Here is a 22,430-nt window from a genome sequence, read left to right as displayed (position 1 = left end):
GTCAGGCTCCACATCTCTGTGCTCGGGTGTGTCCCTGGCTGTTGTTGCTGTTGTGTGTGGCGGCGCGGTGCTGAGTCTGTCTCCAGGCCCGCGGCTGCAGCTATTTCTCGGTAGAATTGATCATGATGCTGCCGCTGTGAGTGGAGGACGTCTCCAGAGCCCAAATGTCTGCAGGTGGAGCAGGTGGAGCGCTGAAAATGGCCGGAGAGGAAGAGAGGGAAGTTGTCCGGGTCAAAGTCAAGGTAAAACACAAGCTCCAGTGAAAGAGACGTGATGTGGCTTTGTTTACCTCACAGCAGCAGTGTCAGAGTCAGTATCGGAGTCAGTGTCAGTATCGGAGTCAGAGTCTGTGTCAGTATCGGAGCCGGAGTCAGTATCGGAGCCGGAGTCAGTGTCAGTGTCAGTATCGGAGTCAGTGTCAGTATGTATCGGAGTCAGTGTCGGAGTCAGTATCAGTATCGGAGTCAGTGTCAGAGTCAGTATGGTCGATGCTGCAGGACTGTGGTGTTGGTTGTTGTCTGAGGCCAGCTCTGCTGTGCTTTTAAAATAGGATGCATATATGTCTTGATTATAGCTCCTTATTATGCATTTACTGCATCACCCAGAGCTTCTCCAAATAAGCCCTTGAGTTTCTCTGATGTAAACAAGCCTGTGTGTCCTGATATTCCCCTCCAGCTCTGTCACTCTGCACTGGTCCCATCAGCTCTGAGCTCAGGGGAATATACACATCCATAACTATACTAAACAAAGAGTATGTTATGTGTATTCGATACTGAGAGACATCATCTCTGCTAGAGGTAGTACTGTTTTTCTGTGCAGTGTGTAATATTGCTCAAGTAGAAGTGCAAAGTAGTGGTCCAAGTAATAATTCAAGTATTTGGTGAGCCAAATCACCAGGACAAGTTCCTTTGTCTGTGAATTTTGTTTATCGACAAATGGCAATAAACCTTTTTCTGATTCTGAAATTAGAATAACTATAAGATTAACTGTTTAGAGGGAATGTGTGATTTAAACATTTAAAGTTTTTGTAATTGGAAGGACAAAACATTAAAGAATGCACAAAATTTTGAATTTTAAAAGAAAAACTAAATGAAATCTAAAGAGCTGTGCAGGAAACACAAATCTAAAGCTTTTGTCACGTGTAGATTTACTCACAGTTGGAAGAGGAACGAAAACTTCAAGTAAGAGACTATTTCATTTTACAATGTAATACTCAAGAAGAGTTCAGTTACTTAAATACTAATATTTTTCAAGCAGGAGTATATTGTCAAAAAGTTACTCCAAGAAGTACAAATTCTTGTACTAAGTTACTATAGTAAATGTAACTGTACTACCCAGCTCTTCAGTGCATGCCCCCAAACTCTGGAACGGTGCCCCCAAACTCTGGAACGATCTTCCGCTCTCCCTACGGTCACTGGACTCGGTTATTGCTTTTAAGGGTCAGCTTAAAACCTTTTTATTTTGTCAAGCCTTTTAATTGCATTTGTTTTAGCGGCTGATTTTACTGTATATTGTTGTATATGTATTGCTCACTGTAAATCTTTTGTGTTTTCGTTTTATTCTGTGTTTTGTGAAGCACTTTGTGACTTCTGTCTGTGAAAGGTGCTATAGAAATAAAAAAAAATACTTACTTCATCAGGAGCAATCAGTATCAGAACGAAAGATAAAAAAGGTTGAATGTGTAAATGGATTTTCCCTGTCTTTTTAGAAATGTGATGGAGCTCTTCCCTTGGAGCTGCGCTCCTTCGCTGTGGATCCTCAGATCACGTCCCTGGAGGTGCTGCAGCACATACTCATCAAAGCCTTCGACCTGAACGGGTAAATAATACCAGATATTTCAGTCTTTTATAGACAATGCAGAGAAATATTATTAATACTGTCTGTCGGTCTGTCGGTCTGTCTGTCGGGTATGGGTGCGTGTGTTCATCCTTCAGGAAGCACAGCTTTGGGGTCAGTTACCTGTCCCGGGAGCACGGTGCTGCAGAGGTTTACCTGATTCTGACCTCAGACTGTGATCTGGACACGGCCTTTGTCACTGCAGCCAAACCTTATCTGCAACTCAAGATGGACATCAAAGCTCCAGAGGACAGTAAGGGCGCCTGTACCTTTCATCCCTAAAATTGTAGTTTTAACTTACTGAAAAGGTTTATAGGAATTATAGTTGAATTGATAGTTGATGGTTGAATTTTATGTTTGTGTCTAATGGCACAACAATTTTTCTCATATTCAGTGTGTTAGTATCTTTTATTAAAGGTGCCATAACATACTTTTTTCACGTTTCATGGTCCATCCTAAGTGTATAATTGATAATAATAAGGGTTGTGCAACACCCTTAACATAATAGTTAAGAAATATCACCCATACCTTGGACCCCACTCACCAACCCGGAAATGCAAATGGCTTGGTTTGATATTCGCCCCCACCCTTGCGAAGAGCGATCTGGCTCCCCCGCCCAATCCGTGACGTAGTCTCAGTCAGAGCGTGTGTGCCCCGCCCACCCGTGACGTAGGGGGGATGGTGACGCGTGCCTGTGGTTATGACGCGGTCTTGCACCCACCGCCCGTCAGTTTGGAGATTCGCGGAAAGGAGATAGTCTGTACTATAGCTAAAAACTGCGGTAATCAATCAAAAAAACACTCTGGGTACATATATGAAGCACAAATAGCAATGTAAGAAGGTTAAAAGCTCTGAAATGTTGATTTTGCATGTTATGGGACCTTTAATTCTAGTATATTAACTATATTCTGTGCTGTATTTGCCTTGTAAATCCAGACTGAAATTGTTTCCAGTCTGATTACCACTTGCTCGCCACGTCTCAGGCCAAACTCGGAGAGCAGTGCAATCAGGTCATGGAAGACATCATAAAATACATATTATTTTTAACTTCTAAACCATAAAAATATCTAGTTAACTTCACATATAATGAGCAAAAGACCACAAAAGGACATCTTTTATTTTATAAAACAGATTTTAAATTGTTGAAATTGATGTGAAACTAAATGACTTTGGGTTCCTAATCAAGAACAAACATCAACCCTCAAACAACCTCATCAGCAATCCAACAATACATTTAAACAGTTTACATTATTCCTCCAAACACCAGCTCACCATGACTACAGCTCCCATTAGTCCTGACTCCAGCCTCCTCACATCTCTGCCTTTTAAACGTGGGGCGCCAGGGGGTGAAAATCCTACACTACACTACATTTTCTGCTGGGACGGAGTAGGGACGGAGTAGGGACGAAGAAGGGACGGAGGAGGGACGGAGTAGAGATAGGGGAGGGACAGAGTAGGGATAGGGGAGGGACTGGCCGTTTTATGTGTGCACATTTCCCCCTTGGCGCGGCTCTGTGCCCCCCAAACAGGCGCAGCCCACACTTTGAGAAGCTCTGCACTATTCTAATATAAGAGAGTGACATTTTCAATGTTCACTTTTGATATATCTTGACAGTATTACAATAATGATGGTAATAATGAGGTTACATTGTCGAGATTGCTGCCAGTGACCAAGTTGTAATGTGATAACTAAAATGGGAGTATCAATGTAAAGCAATAAACGCTCAGCTGCATCAGTACTCATGAAGAGATTGACATTTTTTATCATTTTAAAACGACTTGACTGTTCTGTCAAGCTCAAAGGACAATCACAGGTCCCGTCGCACCACAGGTCCCGTCCCACCACAGGTCCCGTCCCACCACAGGTCCCGTCCCACCACAGGTCCCGTCCCACCACAGGTCCCGTCCCACCACAGGTCCCGTCCCACCACAGGTCCCGTCCCACCACAGGTCCCGTCCCACCACAGGTCCTGTCCCACCACAGGTCCTGTCCCACCAAACAAAGTTATGAATTGAAAAACATGAGAACCTTTCTTAAGCACAAGTCTAGCTTCAGACCTACATTCCGTAAAGCCGCTAGTTAATTAGGCCTGAGCGCCACAAGCTGGCGAGAGGCCTGTTAGGTCCGTAAGGCCGTGCGAAGCGGCGGCGTGGCGAGGGCCGATCATTGCCGCTTGCGGCTATATTTATACCTTATTCTATCATATATATATATCTATATCTATATCTATATATCTATATCTATATATCTATATATCTATATTTATCTCAAAACCATTGAGTAATTGTATAAACCCTCAGCCCAGGGTACATCACAGTGTCCTTCAGCCTGTTAAAGGTCCTCTTGTGTGTGCAGGTCCAGTGATGGAGGACTGGGACATCATCAGCCCCAAAGATGTCATGACTTCTGAACAGTTGTTTGCTGACAGGACACGCTCTCTGGCATCCGCCGCTCTGCCCTTCACACAGTCACTGCTTTCCCAGGTCGGATTACATTCACTACGGTCAGCTTTAGACCCCGTAATAACAGATATTGACCATCCCGGCATGCTCCACTGGCAGTTATGGTGGCGCAGAATTCACATTGAAACTAACTGACAACATTTATCAGAATTTCAGAGATGGTGGATTATTTCTGCATTGCACAGAGGGCAGGAGAAAGACCGGACTCTTTACTGGACAAACAAGGCTCCAGATTTATGAAGTTGATTTCTGCAATTGAACGGCCTAATAGTGAATAAGCCTCACATCAAGCTACAAATGTAGTGTTGCATAGATTATGGTGAATTTAACATCTCGTGTGTTTAAGGTTTATTGTTATTTACGACATAATTTAATAAGAAAAACTCCAAATGTAAAACTTCAGGCTTGTTGCCATTCATTACCACTGTACATCAGCTGTTACTATGGCAACATATGGAAATGGAGTCACGTGGATGCAAGAGACCTGTGATTTTGGACTTTTAACTATACCATTTCCTTTTTGGCTACTTGGTTGCAGAATCTCCTGACAATACCGATACATCACAGTTAAATGATGTATTGTTTTGTGTAGGTTGGCCGCACCCTGAGCCGAGTACAGCAGGCCTTCAGCTGGTCCTACGGGGAGGAAATCAAGCCATTTAAGCCTCCACTGAGTGATGCAGAGTTCCACTGGTATTTGAACAGCCAGGGTCAGCTGACCAAACCCGAAGAGCTGAGACTTCGCATTTATCATGGCGGAGTGGAGCCTTCACTACGCAAGGTACGCTTCACTTCTTATGCTCAGTCTACGCTTTAGCTTTTAATCATGTTATAATGTTTTCCCCTCATCACAGCTAAATCATCAGGCATGTTTTTCCTGCTCAGAACATTTCCATTTGCACCTTTCTCATGGCTCCTCCATGTTCCTGTATTTACATGAGCTGATAAATTCAGACTCCTGGTGATGCATGCGTGAGTGTGCGTGTGCGAGTGCGAGTGTGTGTGTGTGTGTGCAGTGTGCAGTGTGCGTGCGTGTGAGTGCGTGTGTGCGGTGTGAGTGCGCGTGAGCGCGGTGTGCGTGCAGCGTGTGTGCGGTGTGAGTGCGCGTGAGTGCGTGTGAGCGCGTGCGTGTGAGCGCGTGCGTGCGTGAGTGAGTGAGTGTTTGCGTGCGTGCGTGGTATGCTGTACATAAAAGATCTGTAACCCACTTATTTCCAGTCAAATCTATCATTCTCAGTCAGTTTGTAGTCCAAACCCACAAATAAAAAATTACCCTAAAATAAAATGAAAAATTAATAGGACTTTTATATGGATTCCGCCTGGACATTTTGCTGCATTAAAAGTCCCTAAAACACATTTTTAGAGTTTATCTTCATTTACCTTGTCAAAACTTAACATATGCCCATTTTAGTGTCACTCAGACAATCCCTCCAGAAACCAGCTATACTCTATATTTTATATTCAACATAAGAAAATCTAGGCGGGATTTAAATTCTGAATTCCTCTGTGCTTGTTCCTACTTATAATTAAAGTAAAAACGGACATCAGAGTCCAAAACTACAGAGAGTCAGCTTCACAAAGGCTCGTGCAATTTGTACTCCAGAGGGTTCAAGAACAGCTTCAGTTTTCAATGGAGGTCATTTTTTCAGCCGTTTTTGGAAAAAATAGGCCCCTAAACATGAAGGGTTAAAGCAGAACCAAGTAACTTTGTCACATTTTCTTTCTCTCTTTATCATAATAAGACAGTATAATCACATACAAAAACATTTCACATTGTCAAATATGAAAGAAAAAGATCCAGTGTTTTGCAGTCAAGTTGTCTTTGGGTCGATGTCGGCAAATGTCGCAAGGCTTTCACGCACACCTCAAACGCCCCAAAAAAACATATTGAACCATCACAGGGACTTAAAAAGACGTCGAATAAGGTGAAAATATTGCTTAGTTCTGCTTAAAATGAAAGCTGTTGCCACATAATACTTGAGATCAGAATTCAACTTGGGAGCGTTAACATTTGAATGAAGACGGTTTGACTAATACATATTTGTTTTTTACACCCATCTCAACTCTAACTGGAAAACAGTTTAGAGAGACAAACGTGTTCTCTGTCTTGTCCTCTGTGGTCAGGTGGTTTGGAGGTACCTGCTGAACGTGTACCCTGACGGCCTGAGTGGGCAGGAGAGGATGGACTACATGAAGAGGAAGACCCGGGAGTACCATGAACTGAAGAGCGAGTGGACTACCAGAGTTAGTGCTGAGGACCTGGAATTCATCCGCGGGAACGTCCTCAAAGATGTTCTGAGGACAGATCGAGCCCATTCGTATTATGCTGGATCAGAGGACAGTCCGCACTTAACTGCACTCACTAATCTGCTCACAACCTTTGCCATCACACACCCTCAGGTAGGCAGTGTGTACATGTTCTTCAGTTGTGTTCAAATCAGCTTCTATAAACGGTTAAAGGTGATATTATTCAACTTCAAAGCTCTTTAACCATTGTTTTTCCTTCTCCTTTAACCACTCAAAGTTGTATTTAGAGTGATCTGTGCATGTTTGAGTAACCAGGGCTGTCAGATGAGGCCGGAATCCAAAACGATCCAGAAACGAACCAGGCCTAAACCAGGAAAAAAACACCAGTTCTAAGGCAGAATTTAACTAAATTAGAACCTAACCCAGGGGTAAACCTGAGAAAATATATTTGCACGATGGGCCATGAGGTGGATCAGATTGTTTGGGGGGCCTGATTTGGCCCATGAGCCTTAAGTTGTATAGGCCTGTAGCTTGTTCTGCCCACAAATAATGGAGTAAAAATGCATTTATTTTTTAAATCATTGAACAGCAACCCTAATCAATGTCTGTGTGGTTCCAGATTTCCTACTGCCAGGGCATGAGTGACATTGCCTCCCCCATTCTGGCCGTCATGGACAATGAGGCGCATGCATTCATTTGTTTCTGTGGCATCATGAAGCGCCTGGAGGGAAACTTTCGCCCCGATGGACAACTCATGTCGGTCAAGTTTCAGCACCTGAAGCTGCTCCTCCAGTACTCTGACCCCGAGTTCTACTCCTATCTGGTCTCCCGGGGAGCCGATGACCTGTTCTTCTGCTACCGCTGGCTCCTGCTAGAGCTCAAGAGAGAGTTTGCCTTTGACGATGCTCTCAGGATGCTGGAGATTACATGGAGCTCCCTGCCGCCTGATCCTCCCGAGACCGAAGTGGAACTATTTGGCCCACTTCTGGAAACGGACAACTCATTAAACGTCATGCCGCGAGGTGTGTTAATAGAAAACAAGTGTGGGCAAGACAACCAAAAGGAAAGGCAGCGCAGGCAGCATATGCTCAGGCCTTCACGAGAAGAAGCAGCTGTTCCCTTTGTTACGGAGGACAAGTTGCTCTCGGAGTCCGAGCGGACAGGTGAGGACAATGCCAAATTAAGTTATTTTCTGTCAGGGCGGAAAAGCAGCTTTGGGGAGTTTAATTATTACTCCGCCAGGAGTGAGGAGTGCTTTGATATGGAGGGCGTAGAGCTGCCCCAAGAGCAGACCCAATCCAAGTCCAGTCTTTGCAGCCACCAGTCAACTGTGGACAGTAAGGAGGACCCTGGAGAAAAAACCCCACTCATCAAAAACGCAGAGATCTCTGTTGCTAGTCTTTCAGCCAGTATGATTCCAGAGGTCAAAAACTGCGTCGGCAAAGAGGATGTGGCAAAAACTGTTGTATCAACAAGTAACAACAGCAGCGCAGGTATCGGAGCATCCTCTCCCTCTCGCCCTCGCTCACTTCTTTCCTCGCCTATTCTCTCCTTTGGGAAAGGACACTTTGGCTGTCCACCAAAGTCGAATGCAAACACGAACACTCTGTTGTCGCCGGGAAACAAGCCCCTCAGCACTACGGCTATGAAAGTTGACAGCTTGTGCCTAAAACCGTGCTCTCTGCCTCCTCCTCAAGAATTTGGTAAAGGCAACCCGTTCATGTTGTTCCTTTGCCTGTCCATTCTTTTGGAGCATCGGGACCACATCATCAAAAACGGCTTGGACTACAACGAGCTGGCAATGCACTTTGACCGTCTGGTGCGCAGACACAACTTGGGCCGCGTGCTGCAACGAGCCAAGGCGCTTTTCGCAGACTACCTCCACAGCGAGGTGTGGGACTCAGAGGAGGGCGATGAGGTCAGCTCGGACTCACCCACCTCTGTAAACGGCGGGCCCCTATGTCCAACCACCACAGTGCCCCCTCAGCCCATTTACAGCCCGTTGAGTTCCCCCCGTGCATCCTCTCCCAACTCCACCTACAACCTGACCACTACCATCCCTTCAACATGCTCTCCCAACTCCACCTACAAATTGACCACCACCATACCCTCGCCATCCTCTCCCAACTCCACCTACAACCTGACCACCACCATCCCCTCGCCATCCTCTCCCAACTCCACCTACAACCTGACCACCACCATCCCCTCGCCATCCTCTCCCAACTCCACTTACAACCTGACCACCACCATCCCCTCGCCCACAGCTCAGGTCGTTCTTTCCCCCACTTTCTGACCATGGAACACAAATCGGAATTGCAATTGAACTGCTCAGTTTGAGCAGAGTTGCTCAATTAAGGCGAGACACTGCAGAAGATCAATTTGTTTTGTTTTTTGGATGGTCGAAAATTGTGTTTTGTTGCAACGTTGCCATTGTTTAACCTTCAGTTGGAGCAGGAATAAAAAAAGGGCTTGCAAGGATTTTCTGATATCTTGTATAGACCTTTCCAACAGAGTGCCTACATTCTATTTTGGCTGGTACAGTTCCATACATTAGCTCCAATACATTTTCAATGGGATTTCAATGTTTTTGCGACTGATAACCACTCAACTACATGTGCGTAACACCAAAACAGCAATAGAAAACATTACCACATGATGCAGTTTTGTGTTCACAGTTTGCTCTGAAATTAGCTTACATGCTAACAGCCTTGTAACAAACATTTCTTAAATTTGACTTTGTACTGGACAGATGATGTATTGGAAGAAAATGTAGTGGGCCACAACAGTTTTGACAATGACATTAAAGAGTACTGTGTAATGTTGAGGATAATCTTGGATATATAATTCCTTAATTTATTATTTTGGGCGAATTAATCAACTTTTTTGGCAATCTTTATTCAACGCATAAATATATTTTGCTCATAAATACACATATTTTATCCTCTGTTCTGAACCATTCATTTTCTACGACTTCCTATTAGGGGTCGCGGGTGACTGGAGCGTATCCCAGTGACTCGGGGCCTTAGGCGGGGTACGCCCTGGACAGGGGCCAGCTCGTCGCAGGGTTAACACAAGAGACATAGACACACAGACAAACATTCACTCTCACCTTTATTTACTATGACCAATTTAGAGTTGCCAATTTTGCCCATGGATCTCACTTGCCCCTCCCCCACCTATGCATGCTATCACACACCTGCCCCTCCCCCACCTATGCATGCTATCACACACCTGCCCCTCCCCCACCTATGCATGCTATCACACACCTGCCCCTCCCCCACACCTATGCATGCTATCACACACCTGCCCCTCCCCCACACCTATGCATGCTATCACACACCTGCCCCTCCCCCACCTGTGCCTGCTCTCACACCTGCCCACAGGTTTACACAGTGCACCTTTACATGGACATTTTTTGAGCTTTCGAAATTGTTAGATATTATTAAAATTATTATATTTCTCATTTGAAATGTAACACACGTGAACCATTTGTCTGCGCTGTCTACAAAATGAATTTGCCTTCTTATAATGAATGGGATAGAATGTTGATGTCAGTACCAGGCCGTGTACACAACTCTTCTTATCACGCCACTCTTGGAAGGGTCTATATGCATGGGTTAGAAAGGAAGGAAGTGAAGAAAATGAGCATCATCACCATAGCAATGACTTATTCAAAAAACAATATTATGTCTTTTGAATGGGAATTCATTTGGGTAAACCAGGTTTTACAGATTTGTTCCGTAAATAGCCCTAATTTCTGGTATTTTGGGCTTTTAACACTATAAACTCAGCACAAAATGAAACGCCAACTGATTCTATACTGCAACATGAAGACCTTTTAATGAAAAGTGATGATTTCCTATATTTCTATGATTTATTGTCTGTTGGTACATGCTTCGCTGAACTACCATAATGCTTAGATTCATGACTTTTGTCGGAAGTGTCTCGCCTTAAACAGGAGACACGTTCTTCATTTTTACCTGTGTGAATCAGTCTGGTGATTTGTCCCGTAGAGAAGCACTTTTAACGTGCGTTGTAAAAAATGCTGGTTCACATTTCCACTGTGACAAAAGCTGTGCTTTGAGAGAGCGTTCTATATCTACAATTTAAAAGTAATATATCCCATTGTTAAGTTTGAAAATGTACACAAGGTTTAATAGTAAAGCTGAAAATACAGATTTTTACGTTGTTTTTTTTACACACGCAGGCCCTATCCTCCTCATGGTGGTACATGTTCATTTCCCTACATAATTAGACCCATTTCAAACAGAGTACCCATTTAATTTGATATGAAAGCACATTCAAAAAGATGATACTTGTTTAATTTTACTTCAACACCATAGAGCAAGTAGCCGTCCTCTACTTTCTTTGTAGTTTTTGCCGTTTTTCTTTATAAGTGTAATATAAGAGGAGTGCTGTTTGTGCAGAAATCAGAGATGGCTTATTTTTATTTTGTAATCTGAACATGGAAAGGGTCATGTGATGTGTTTTCAGGAGCCCACAGTTTGACTCACTTTATTGATTCTTGTCAGCCTGAAATCTTCATTGGACAACTAAAACATATTTCAGTGTTTATTCGTGTTTCTGACTATTTGCTTCTGATTCGAGTCACAACCTTATTAAAGAGACGGGAGTGTCTACAGAGACGCACACGTTGGTCCTCCACTGTCCACAACTGTCGATGACACAAAACAATGTCAAGGCTGGAAAAATGTTCAAATGGCCTTTTTCTTTTAATCAATTTGTGTGTGTTCTACTTTTCACCTTTCTGCCTTCTTCTCGCTTCTTAAGTGCAATTATTTATTTTTTGTGATTTGTGTAGAATCTGTTTTTCCTTCAACAATTATTTTTTTGAGCATCTTTAAACTTCACAAAATAACATGCCACATAATAAATAAAAGCAAATCTTTTCAATCGATTTTTACAATTTGGTTGTGTGCTGAGCGTTGTTTGTGGAGGCGTATCGTTTACCATTTTATCTATTACTAAAAAGAATTTGACATGTTATTTCCCAATGTTCAATACAGATGAGGCCAACTTAAATTTATATTGTTAAAATGCATTTTTTTGTAATATAGCCGGTTCAGTGGTCTTGTCACTAATGGAAATGATAAGGGTCAACATTTGTGAATTTACTTTTAGGGATATTTGTATTTAAAAAGCAGTACTGCAAATTAAACTTATGGTAAAAGAAAATATAAGTCACTCATCCAAGTAGCTTCTTAAGTTCATCTGACAGAACTGGTGAGGCACCGCCTAATATCTGTGAAGGGAGGAGCTAACTACACGGAACAAATGTTTTGTTCATAGTTATCTACCGACCTCCTGGTCCCTATTCAGAGTTTTTAACAGAGTTTACTGTCTTTATATCAAACTTAGTGTTGGACTAGGATAAAGTAGTGGTAGCTGGAAGTTTCAATATTCAAGTGAACGTGAGTGATGACTCTCTCAGTAATGCCTTCAGCGCCTTGTTAGACAGGATCGGTTTCACGCAGAATGTAAATAAAGCGACTCAGTCATAAGCACACTCTGGATCTTGTCCTAACGTATGGAATAGAGATTAGTCTTCCCTCAAAACCCTATATTGTCAGATAATTTCCTAATTACCTTTCAGTTTATTCTGTGGGGGTGGATAATCTTTAAGAATAAAGTTATAATGATGTCGGTGTAGTCCCTCATTCGTCCAGGAGTGTTCCATTGTAGAAAAAGATTCAGTTGTTGTCATCTGGACTCTTTGTTTACTATCAGTCCTTTAATGGGCTATTAGCCTCCTATTGTACCTGACTCACTCTCTCTCCTCCCAGTGAGGGAGTAAACAAAGAGGGTTTCAATGTCCTTTCAATGGACAACAATCATGTCTTTAGAGTTGAATAATGACAGCACTTTTTGCCTTAGTAAAGAAAAAAAATTGTTTACGGTAGTGGTGCAGACAGATCTTATCTTAATAGAATCAGATCAGAATCAGAAAAGGTTTATTGCCATTGCCGATGAACAGAATTCCCAAACATAGGAACTTGCTTTGATGATTTGGTGCAACATAAAACAATGAACAATTATAAAACTAGAAAACAAATTATAAAAATAATAATAAAATAGGCTATAAGATAAAAGATAAAAATAGGCTTACTATGTACACAAATTTACTGTTGAATTTACATATGTGTGCAGAAAGTGAACAGTGCAGTGAGTGATTAAATTATGGTTAAAGTGACAGTGTTTAGAAAGTGTTCATGAGTCCAACGGCAGAGGGAAAGAAACTCTTCTTGTGGCGGGCGTTTCTGGTCCGGATGGACTGTAGCCTCCTGCCTGAGGAAAGTGGCCTCCTGCCTGAGGGGAGTGGCTCAAATAGTCCGTGTCAAGGGTGAGAAGGGTCTGACAGGTCCTGCAGAGATGTAAGACTGCAGCTGATCACCTTCTCAGGAGAGTGCACAATGAACTCAAGTCTCTGTTTGTCCCTGGCTGTGGCTCCCATGTGTACCACATGGTGATGGAGGAGGTGAGGATGGACTCAATGATGGCCGTGTAGAACTGCACCATCATCTGCGTTGGCAGCTTGGCTTTTCCCAGCTGCCGCAGGAAGTACATCCTCTGCTGGGCCTTCTTGATGAGGGAGCTGATGGTGGGCCCCCACTAGAGGTCCTGGGTGATGTTTTTTTTGTCTCATGTGGATAGGCACATGAATTACAGCAGGATAGTCATAAACCTGATCAAAACCATACAAGTATAAAAAGAAAACTGCTTATAATACAGCCATGATCAAACATAGGCCTGGGCTATGCTGTGTTTGTGTTATTAAAGTTGCACCATGTAACGTTCTTTCTGGAGTCATGGAAATACATTTAGAAATAGGTAGATATAAAATAATTTAAACCATACTTCTTAATGGAACATTATTCATGCAGGAGGTAGAGCTAAGGGAACAACATTTCCATGGAAACAAGCGCAAGGAGGCTCCTCCAGACCAAGTACGAGTCAGGTTTGTGGAGACACCGTAAGGACAAAAAACATGCTTTTATTGTAGTATATTTTGGCTAAAACGTTTCACGAAGTTATTTAATGTGTTGTGTATTATTAGGCCCGAGCGCCACAAGCTGGCGAGAGGCCTATTAATCTCGTAAGGCCGTGCGAAGCACGGCTGCGAAAGTGCGCACGTAGTGCGCACGAAATCGAGCGCGAAGCGCTCGCCCACTTCCAAACACTCACTAACGCACTCCTCCACTCATGCACGCCCCGTGCATACTAATTAGTTGTAGGAAAATGGAACATTACCGTTGTAAACGGGCGAAGCCCGTGCAAAAGTTCGCACTAAACGAGCACTTTACATTGGGATGACGACCGCGAAGCGGTCGTCATCCACATATAAAGCACTCATTTGCGCTAAGTAGCTCACGAATACGTTCCCCATCTCTTGCATGTTCCGTGCATATAAGCATGTAATGCAAAAATTGAACATTATTACTGTATAGAGGGCCAAAAACACAAAGTGGGCGGAGCCCACTCAAAATTATCGAAAGTACCCGTCAGTGACCAGGGACCCACACCATGAGGTAGGAAAGCGCGAGCGCTTTCCGAAAATGTATAGTTTATGATATTTGAAAAATGGGAAACATTGTTTTCGCATCGGAATATTATTCTTTCTTTCTTTCTTTCTTTCTTCTTCTCGGGACCAACCCCCCTATTTTTCACCCAGTGAACATTGACGAAAAGTCACAAAAATTTGCACACCTCTAAAAATCGTGCCTCTCTACATTCTGGCTATTTCCCTTTTCTAAAATAAAAAAAATTGGCGCGTCAGCGCCACCAAATGTACCAAAAATGCATTGAGAGATGGGAAATGACCCAAAAAAAATCTGATCGTAGAATCATGAAATTTGGCGCAGAGGTAGATGGTGACAAGAGAAGTAAAAAATATTATTACGGCAATGCCGTCCGCCCAACCAAATGTCGGCCATATTGCTTCAAAAATGGCTAAACATGACTTCGGAGTTTTTCCAAACGTCGTACTTTTACGAACTCCTCCCAGGGCGTTGGCCCTAAAAAGCTGAAATTTGGTGAAAATGCTACTGAGGAGTGGGACATCAAAAGTTATCCAAATTACATTGATACCTCTCACGGTCTCTGAGCGGCGAAGCCGCAAACTGTAGCTAGAATTTCAGAAATCTCCCATATTTAAAATTTCTGCCGTTTGCGCAGATAAAGTCCGAATTGCGTCAAATTAGAATCAGTTGTTAAACTCTTTGCCCTAAACCTACTTGAAGTGAAATAAATTCATTTGGCGCCACAGCGCCCCCTACAGATTTTATATGGAGGTTAAATGTTTAGTTTTGCGAAATTATATGAAATTTGACACACAACTCAATTTTAGCATCCCCATCAAAAAAGTCAATGACTCATGTCATAATTGTTATGGCGTTGCCGTAACGATGACCGAAACCTTTCATGTTTACACTTTAGACTTTCACAAACTCCTCCCAGGGCGTCAGCCCTATTAACCTGAAATTTGGTGAGACTCATCTTCAAGACCATCAAAAGTTATCCACATTTTCATTCAAAGAGTCACGGTGTCTGTGCGGCAAAGCCGCACATTTTGCCAAGAATTCAAAATAAAATAGCTTTTTGATGGTAAAACAAAGGGGAGAAGATGTGACAGCGTCACAGATTCAGCAGTAGGCGTAATAAAAGGACAATTGGGGCTCCTCTTGCGGCGTGGCGGCGGCGTGGCGAGGGCCGATCATTGCCGCTTGCGGCTATATTTATTATTATCATCGTTATCATTATCATTATTAGGCCCGAGCGCCACAAGCTGGCGAGAGGCCTATTAATCTCGTAAGGCCGTGCAAAGCACGGCTGCGAAAGTGCGCACGTAGTGCGCACGAAATCGAGCGCGATGCACTCGCCCACTTCCAAACACTCACTAACGCACTCCTTCACTCATGCACGCCCCGTGCATACTAATTAGTAGTAGGAAAATGGAACATTACCGTTGTAAACGGGCGAAGCCCGTGCAAAAGTGTGCACTAAACGAGCACTTTACATTGAGATGACGACCGCGAAGCCCCTGGCAAGTATAGTGAACTAGCCCATGCCGAAGGCATGGATCATGCATACTTACTCCTGCTATGACAGAAATAGTCAGCAATGAGTGAATGGGCGTAGCCCATTCACTCCTGGCATCGTCCCGTACGCGAGAGTCCATGGCGCAGGCATGGGCCATGCTTGTATCTGCTCAAATCAATGGAAGTCTATGGGGAGTGGGCGGGGCACCCCGACGGAATAGGGAGTGACGAGCGCGTAAGCGCTCGTAATGATGATTCCACCCCATGGCGGCATCGGGAAGGCTTAGAGCTTTCAAACGATGTATAATTTGTTGTTACAGTGGAAACGGCTATATTGTTTTTGCTAAAAATATTATTATTATTTTTATTTTTATTATTAGGCCTGAGCCCCAGCAGGGCGGAGGGCCTATTGCTCCCGCAACGCTGGCGAAGGCAGCGTTGCAACTGTCTGACCAAACATGCGGGCACAGCCCGCATGTTTGGTACCCCGTCGCCCCTGGCAAGTACAGTGAACTAGCCCATGCCGAAGGCATGGATCATGCGCGAAGCGCTGCATTCCTCCAAAAACCCTCCTGGCACCGTCCTGAACGCGAGAGTCCATGCCGCAGGCATGGGCCATGCTTGTATCTGCTCAAATCAATGGAAATCTATGGGGAGTGGGCGGAGCATCCCGACGGAATAGGGAGTGACGAGCGCGTAAGCGCTCGTAATGATGATTCCACCCCATGGCGGCATCGGGAAGGCTTAGAGCTTTCAAACGATGTATAATTTGTTGTTATAGTGGAAACGGCTATATTGTTTTTGCTAAAAATATTATTATTTTTATTATTTTTCTTGTTCTTCTGCTTTTAGAGCGCCATTTTTTAACGAAAAAAAAAATGGCCCAGAAAAAACAAAATTTTTCGCCGATTTTGAATTTTGGGTAAAGTTTGGTGAGTTTTTGAGCATGTTCAGGGGGTCAAATTAGAGTTCAAAGCGCTGAAGAAGAACAAGAAAAATAATAATAATAAATATAGCCGCAAGCGGCAATGATCGGCCCTCGCCACGCCGCCGCCACGCCGCAAGAGGAGGGGGCGCTAACGCGCCCCAATTGTCCTTTTATTACGCCTACTGCTGAATCTGTGACGCTGTCACATCTTCTCCCCTTTGTTTTACCATCAAAAAGCAATTTTATTTTGAATTCTTGGCACAATGTGCGGCTTTGCCGCACAGACACCGTGACTCTTTGAATAAAAATGTGGATCACTTTTGATGGTCCACCCCTGAAGATGAGTCTCACCAAATTTCAGGTTAATAGGGCTAACGCCCTAAGAGGAGTTTGTGAAAGTATAAAGTGTAAACATGTTCTGGCGATTTCCCCATTGGAATAACATGGAAGGTTTCGGTCATCGTTACGGCAACGCCATAACAATTATGACATGGCTCTCATTGACTTTTTTGATGGGGATGCTAAAATTGAGTTGTGTGTCAAATTTCATATAATTTCGCAAAACTAAACATTTAACCTCCATATAAAATCTGTAGGGGGCGCTGTGGCGCCAAATGAATTTATTTCACTTCAAGTGGGTTTAGGGCAAAGAGTTTAACAACTGATTCTAATTTGACGCAATTCGGACTTTATCTGCGCAAACGGCAGAAATTTTAAATATGGGAGATTTCTGAAATTCTAGCTACAGTTTGCGGCTTCGCCGCACAGAGACCGTGAGAGGTATCAATGTAATTTGGATAACTTTTGATGTCCCACTCCTCAGTAGCATTTTCACCAAATTTCAGCTTTTTAGGGCCAACGCCCTGGGAGGAGTTCGTAAAAGTACGACGTTTGGAAAAACTCCAAAATCATGTTTAGCCATTTTTGAAGCAATATGGCCGACATTTGGTTGAGCGGACGGCGTTGCCGTAATAATATTTTTTACTTCTCTTGTCACCATCTACCTCTGCGCCAAATTTCATGATTCTACGATCAGATTTTTTTTGGGTCATTTCCCATCTCTCAATGCATTTTTGGTACATTTGGGGGCGCTGACGCGCCATTTTTTTTATTTTAGAAAAGGGAAATAGCCAGAATGTAGAGAGGCACGATTTTTAGAGGTGTGCAAATTTTTGTGACTTTTCGTCAATGTTCACTGGGTGAAAAATAGGGGGGTTGGTCCCGAGAAGAAGAAGAAGAAGAAGAAGAAGAAGAAGAAGAAGAAGAAGAAATATAGCCGCAAGCGGCAATGATCGGCCCTCGCCACGCCGCCGCCACACCGCCGCCACGCCGCAAGAGGAGGGGGCGCTAACGCGCCCCAATTGTCCTTTTATTACGCCTACTGCTGAATCTGTGACGCTGTCACATCTTCTCCCCTTTGTTTTACCATCAAAAAGCTATTTTATTTTGAATTCTTTGCAAAATGTGCGGCTTTGCCGCACAGACACCGTGACTCTTTGAATGAAAATGTGGATAACTTTTGATGGTCCACCCCTGAAGATGAGTCTCACCAAATTTCAGGTTAATAGGGCTGACGCCCTGGGAGGAGTTTGTGAAAGTCTAAAGTGTAAACATGTTCTGGCGATTTCCCCATTGGAATAACATGAAAGGTTTCGGTCATCGTTACGGCAACGCCATAACAATTATGACATGGGTCTCATTGACTTTTTTGATGGGGATGCTACAATTGAGTTGTGTGTCAAATTTCATATAATTTCGCAAAACTAAACATTTAACCTCCATATAAAATCTGTAGGGGGCGCTGTGGCGCCAAATGAATTTATTTCACTTCAAGTAGGTTTAGGGCAAAGAGTTTAACAACTGATTCTAATTTGACGCAATTCGGACTTTATCTGCGCAAACGGCAGAAATTTTAAATATGGGAGATTTCTGAAATTCTTGCTACAGTTTGCGGCTTCGCCGCACAGAGACCGTGAGAGGTATCAATGTAATTTGGATAACTTTTGATGTCCCACTCCTCAGTAGCATTTTCACCAAATTTCAGCTTTTTAGGGCCAACGCCCTGGGAGGAGTTCGTAAAAGTACGACGTTTGGAAAAACTCCTAAGTCATGTTTAGCCATTTTTGAAGCAATATGGCCGACATTTGGTTGGGCGGACGGCGTTGCCATAATAATATTTTTTACTTCTCTTGTCATCATCTACCTCTGCGCCAAATTTCATGATTCTACGATCAGATTTTTTTTGGGTCATTTCCCATCTCTCAATGCATTTTTGGTACATTTGGGGGCGCTGACGCGCCATTTTTTTTTTTATTTTAGAAAAGGGAAATAGCCAGAATGTAGAGAGGCACGATTTTTAGAGGTGTGCAAATTTTTGTGACTTTTCGTCAATGTTCACTGGGTGAAAAATAGGGGGGTTGGTCCCGAGAAGAAGAAGAAGAAGAAGAAGAAGAAGAAGAAGAAAGAATAATATTCCGATGCGAAAACAATGTTTCCCATTTTTCAAATATCATAAACTATACATTTTCGGAAAGCGCTCGCGCTTTCCTACCTCATGGTGTGGGTCCCTGGTCACTGACGGGTACTTTCGTTAATTTTGAGTGGGCTCCGCCCACTTTGTGTTTTTGGCCCTCTATACAGTAATAATGTTCAATTTTTGCATTACATGCTTATATGCACGGAACATGCAAGAGATGGGGAACGTATTCGTGAGCTACTTAGGGCAAATGAGTGCTTTATATGGGGAGTTTGTTAAAGTGTGAAGCGTAAAAATGTGGTGATTTGAGCGATTCTACGATTTTCCCATAAGGATAACATGGGATGTTTCTGTCATCGCTACGGTTACGCCGTACAAAATATGACTTTGTCTCTCATACTTTTATGATCAGGATGGCAAATTAGAATTTTGTGCAAAATATCATGTCATTTGGAAAAACTCTATTGTTTATAGGCCACTCTGAAGGCCAAATAGTCAGAATTCTGGGAAACGTTTGAGGCTCCGTCGCACAGAGACCTTAAAAGCTATCCTTAAAATTTGGATAACTTTAGATGCCCCACTTGTCTAGAGGACGTACACCGATTTTGAGGTCGGTGGGCAAAACGCACTAGGAGGAGTTCGTCAAAGTTTGAAACAGAAAAATGTGGATATTCGAGAGATTTAGCGGTTTTCCCATAGGGATAACATGGGAGGTTTATGTCATCGCTACGACTACGCCGTAAAAATTAAGGCATTTGTCTGATTGGCTTTTTTGATCGCGACGCCAAAATAGAATTTTGGGTAAAGTTTAGAACATTTTGGTAAAACTAATTTTTGACCTTCAATGTTAATTTAAAGGTCACTCTGTAGGGGGCGCTATCGCGGCCATTTCAATTTTGTCAACATAAACTGGTCCAAACTAGAAAGTTGAACAACTGATTCAAATTTGGTCCTAATCGGACTTGTTTTGATCAAATGGGAGCAATTTTTAGATCTGCAATATCCCAAAATAAGTTGTCCAACTTTGCGGCTGCGCCGCACACAGACCGTAAAAGGTATCTCAAAAAATTGGATAACTTTAGATGCCCCACTTGTCCAGAGGACGTCCGCCGATTTTGAAGTCGGTGGGCAAAACGCCTTAGGAGGAGTTCGTCAAAGTTTGACGTGAACAAAATGGCTAACACAGCGTGTTTTCATTTTCAAAGGAAGATGGCGGCCATAGGGTAATTCTGGGAGCGTGGCCACAATAATATTTTTTTTGTCCTCACGAGAGGAATGCGTGTTCCGAATTTCGTAGCTCTACGACAAAGTTGACCGGGGTACCGTACCCCGTCGCCCCTGGCAAGTACAGTGAACTAGCCCATGCCGAAGGCATGGATCATGCATACTTACTCCTGCTATGACAGAAATAGTCAACAATTAGTGAATGGGCGTAGCCCATTCACAAATTGTTGACAACAGCAGCGCGAAACAGCAGCTGCATTCCTCCAAAAACCCTCCTGGCATCGTCCCGTACGCGAGAATCCATGCCGCAGGCATGGGCCATGCTTGTATCTGCTCAAATCAATGGAAGTCTATGGGGAGTGGGCGGGGCATCCCGACGGAATAGGGAGTGACGAGCGCGTAAGCGCTTGTAATGATGATTCCACCCCATGGCGGCATCGGGAAGGCTTAGAGCTTTCAAACGATGTATAATTTGTTGTTATAGTGGAAACGGCTATATTGTTTTTGCTAAAAATATTATTATTAGGCCCGAGCGCCACAAGCTGGCGAGAGGCCTATTAATCTCGTAAGGCCGTGCGAAGCACGGCTGTGAAAGTGCGCACGTAGTGCGCACGAAATCGAGCGCGAAGCGCTCGCCCACTTCCAAACACTCACTAACGCACTCCTTCACTCACGCACGCCCCGTGCATACTAATTAATAGTAGGAAAATGGAACATTACCGTTGTAAACGGGCGAAGCCCGTGCAAAAGTGCGCACTAAACGAGCACTTTACATTGGGATGACGACCGCGAAGCGGTCGTCATCCCAATGTAAAGCACTCATTTGCCCTAAGTAGCTCACGAATACGTTCCCCATCTCTTGCATGTTCCGTGCATATAAGCATGTAATGCAAAAATTGAACATTATTACTGTATAGAGGGCCAAAAACACAAAGTGGGCGGAGCCCACTCAAAATTAACGAAAGTACCCGTCAGTGACCAGGGACCCACACCATGAGGTAGGAAAGCGCGAGCGCTTTCCGAAAATGTATGTTTCCCATTTGAAAAATGGGAAACATTGTTTTCGCATCGGAATATTCTTCTTCTTCTTCTTCTTCTTCTTCTTCTTCTTCTTCTTCTTCTTCTTCTCGGTACCAACCCCCCTATTTTTCACCCAGTGAACATTGACGAAAAGTCACAAAAATTTGCACACCTCTAAAAATCGTGCCTCTCTACATTCTGGCTATTTCCCTTTTCTAAAATAAAAAAAATTGGCGCGTCAGCGCCCCCAAATGTACCAAAAATGCATTGAGAGATGGGAAATGACCCAAAAAAAATCTGATCGTAGAATCATGAAATTTGGCGCCGAGGTAGATGGTGACAAGAGAAGTAAAAAATATTATTACGGCAACGCCGTCCGCCCAACCAAATGTCGGCCATATTGCTTCAAAAATGGCTAAACATGACTTCTGAGTTTTTCCAAACGTCGTACTTTTACGAACTCCTCCCAGGGCGTTGGCCCTAAAAAGCTGAAATTTGGTGAAAATGCTACTGAGGAGTGGGACATCAAAAGTTATCCAAATTACATTGATACCTCTCACGGTCTCTGTACGGCGAAGCCGCAAACTGTAGCTAGAATTTCAGAAATCTCCCATATTTAAAATTTCTGCCGTTTGCGCAGATAAAGTCCGAATTGCGTCAAATTAGAATCAGTTGTTAAACTCTTTGCCCTAAACCTACTTGAAGTGAAATAAATTCATTTGGCGCCACAGCGCCCCCTACAGATTTTATATGGAGGTTAAATGTTTAGTTTTCCGAAATTATATGAAATTTGACACACAACTCAATTTTGGCATCCCCATCAAAAAAGTCAATGAGACCCATGTCATAATTGTTATGGCGTTGCCGTAACGATGACCGAAACCTTTCATGTTATTCCAATGGGGAAATCGCCAGAACATGTTTACACTTTAGACTTTCACAAACTCCTCCCAGGGCGTTAGACATATTAACCTGAAATTTGGTGAGACTCATCTTCAGGACCATCAAAAGTTATCCACATTTTCAGTCAAAGAGTCACGGTGTCTGTGCGGCAAAGTCGCACATTTTGCCAAGAATTCAAAATAAAATAGCTTTTTGATGGTAAAACAAAGGGGAGAAGATGTGACAGCGTCACAGATTCAGCAGTAGGCGTAATAAAAGGACAATTGGGGCGCGTTAG

General features: G+C 43.3%; 1 protein-coding gene across 1 annotated transcript; it reads left to right on the top strand.

Moving 5' to 3' along the window:
• Window positions 1-21: 21 nt before the first annotated feature.
• Window positions 22-8,995, top strand: tbc1d25 (TBC1 domain family, member 25). The gene is made up of 7 exons (XM_072449321.1): window positions 22-242; window positions 1,709-1,818; window positions 1,935-2,089; window positions 4,193-4,320; window positions 4,892-5,080; window positions 6,424-6,699; window positions 7,166-8,995. The coding sequence occupies exons 1-7, from the start codon at window positions 165-167 to the stop codon at window positions 8,837-8,839; spliced, it is 2,610 nt and encodes an 869-aa protein (XP_072305422.1). The 5' UTR covers window positions 22-164; the 3' UTR covers window positions 8,840-8,995.
• Window positions 8,996-22,430: the final 13,435 nt, after the last annotated feature.

This window comes from Eucyclogobius newberryi, unplaced genomic scaffold (assembly GCF_026437365.1).
Source record: "Eucyclogobius newberryi isolate DKJ021-1_F unplaced genomic scaffold, fEucNew1.0.hap1 SCAF_17, whole genome shotgun sequence".
Classification (NCBI taxonomy): domain Eukaryota; kingdom Metazoa; phylum Chordata; class Actinopteri; order Gobiiformes; family Gobiidae; genus Eucyclogobius; species Eucyclogobius newberryi.
The sequence above is the reverse complement of the archived record's forward strand: the minus strand, read 5'-3'. Positions and strand labels throughout refer to the sequence as shown.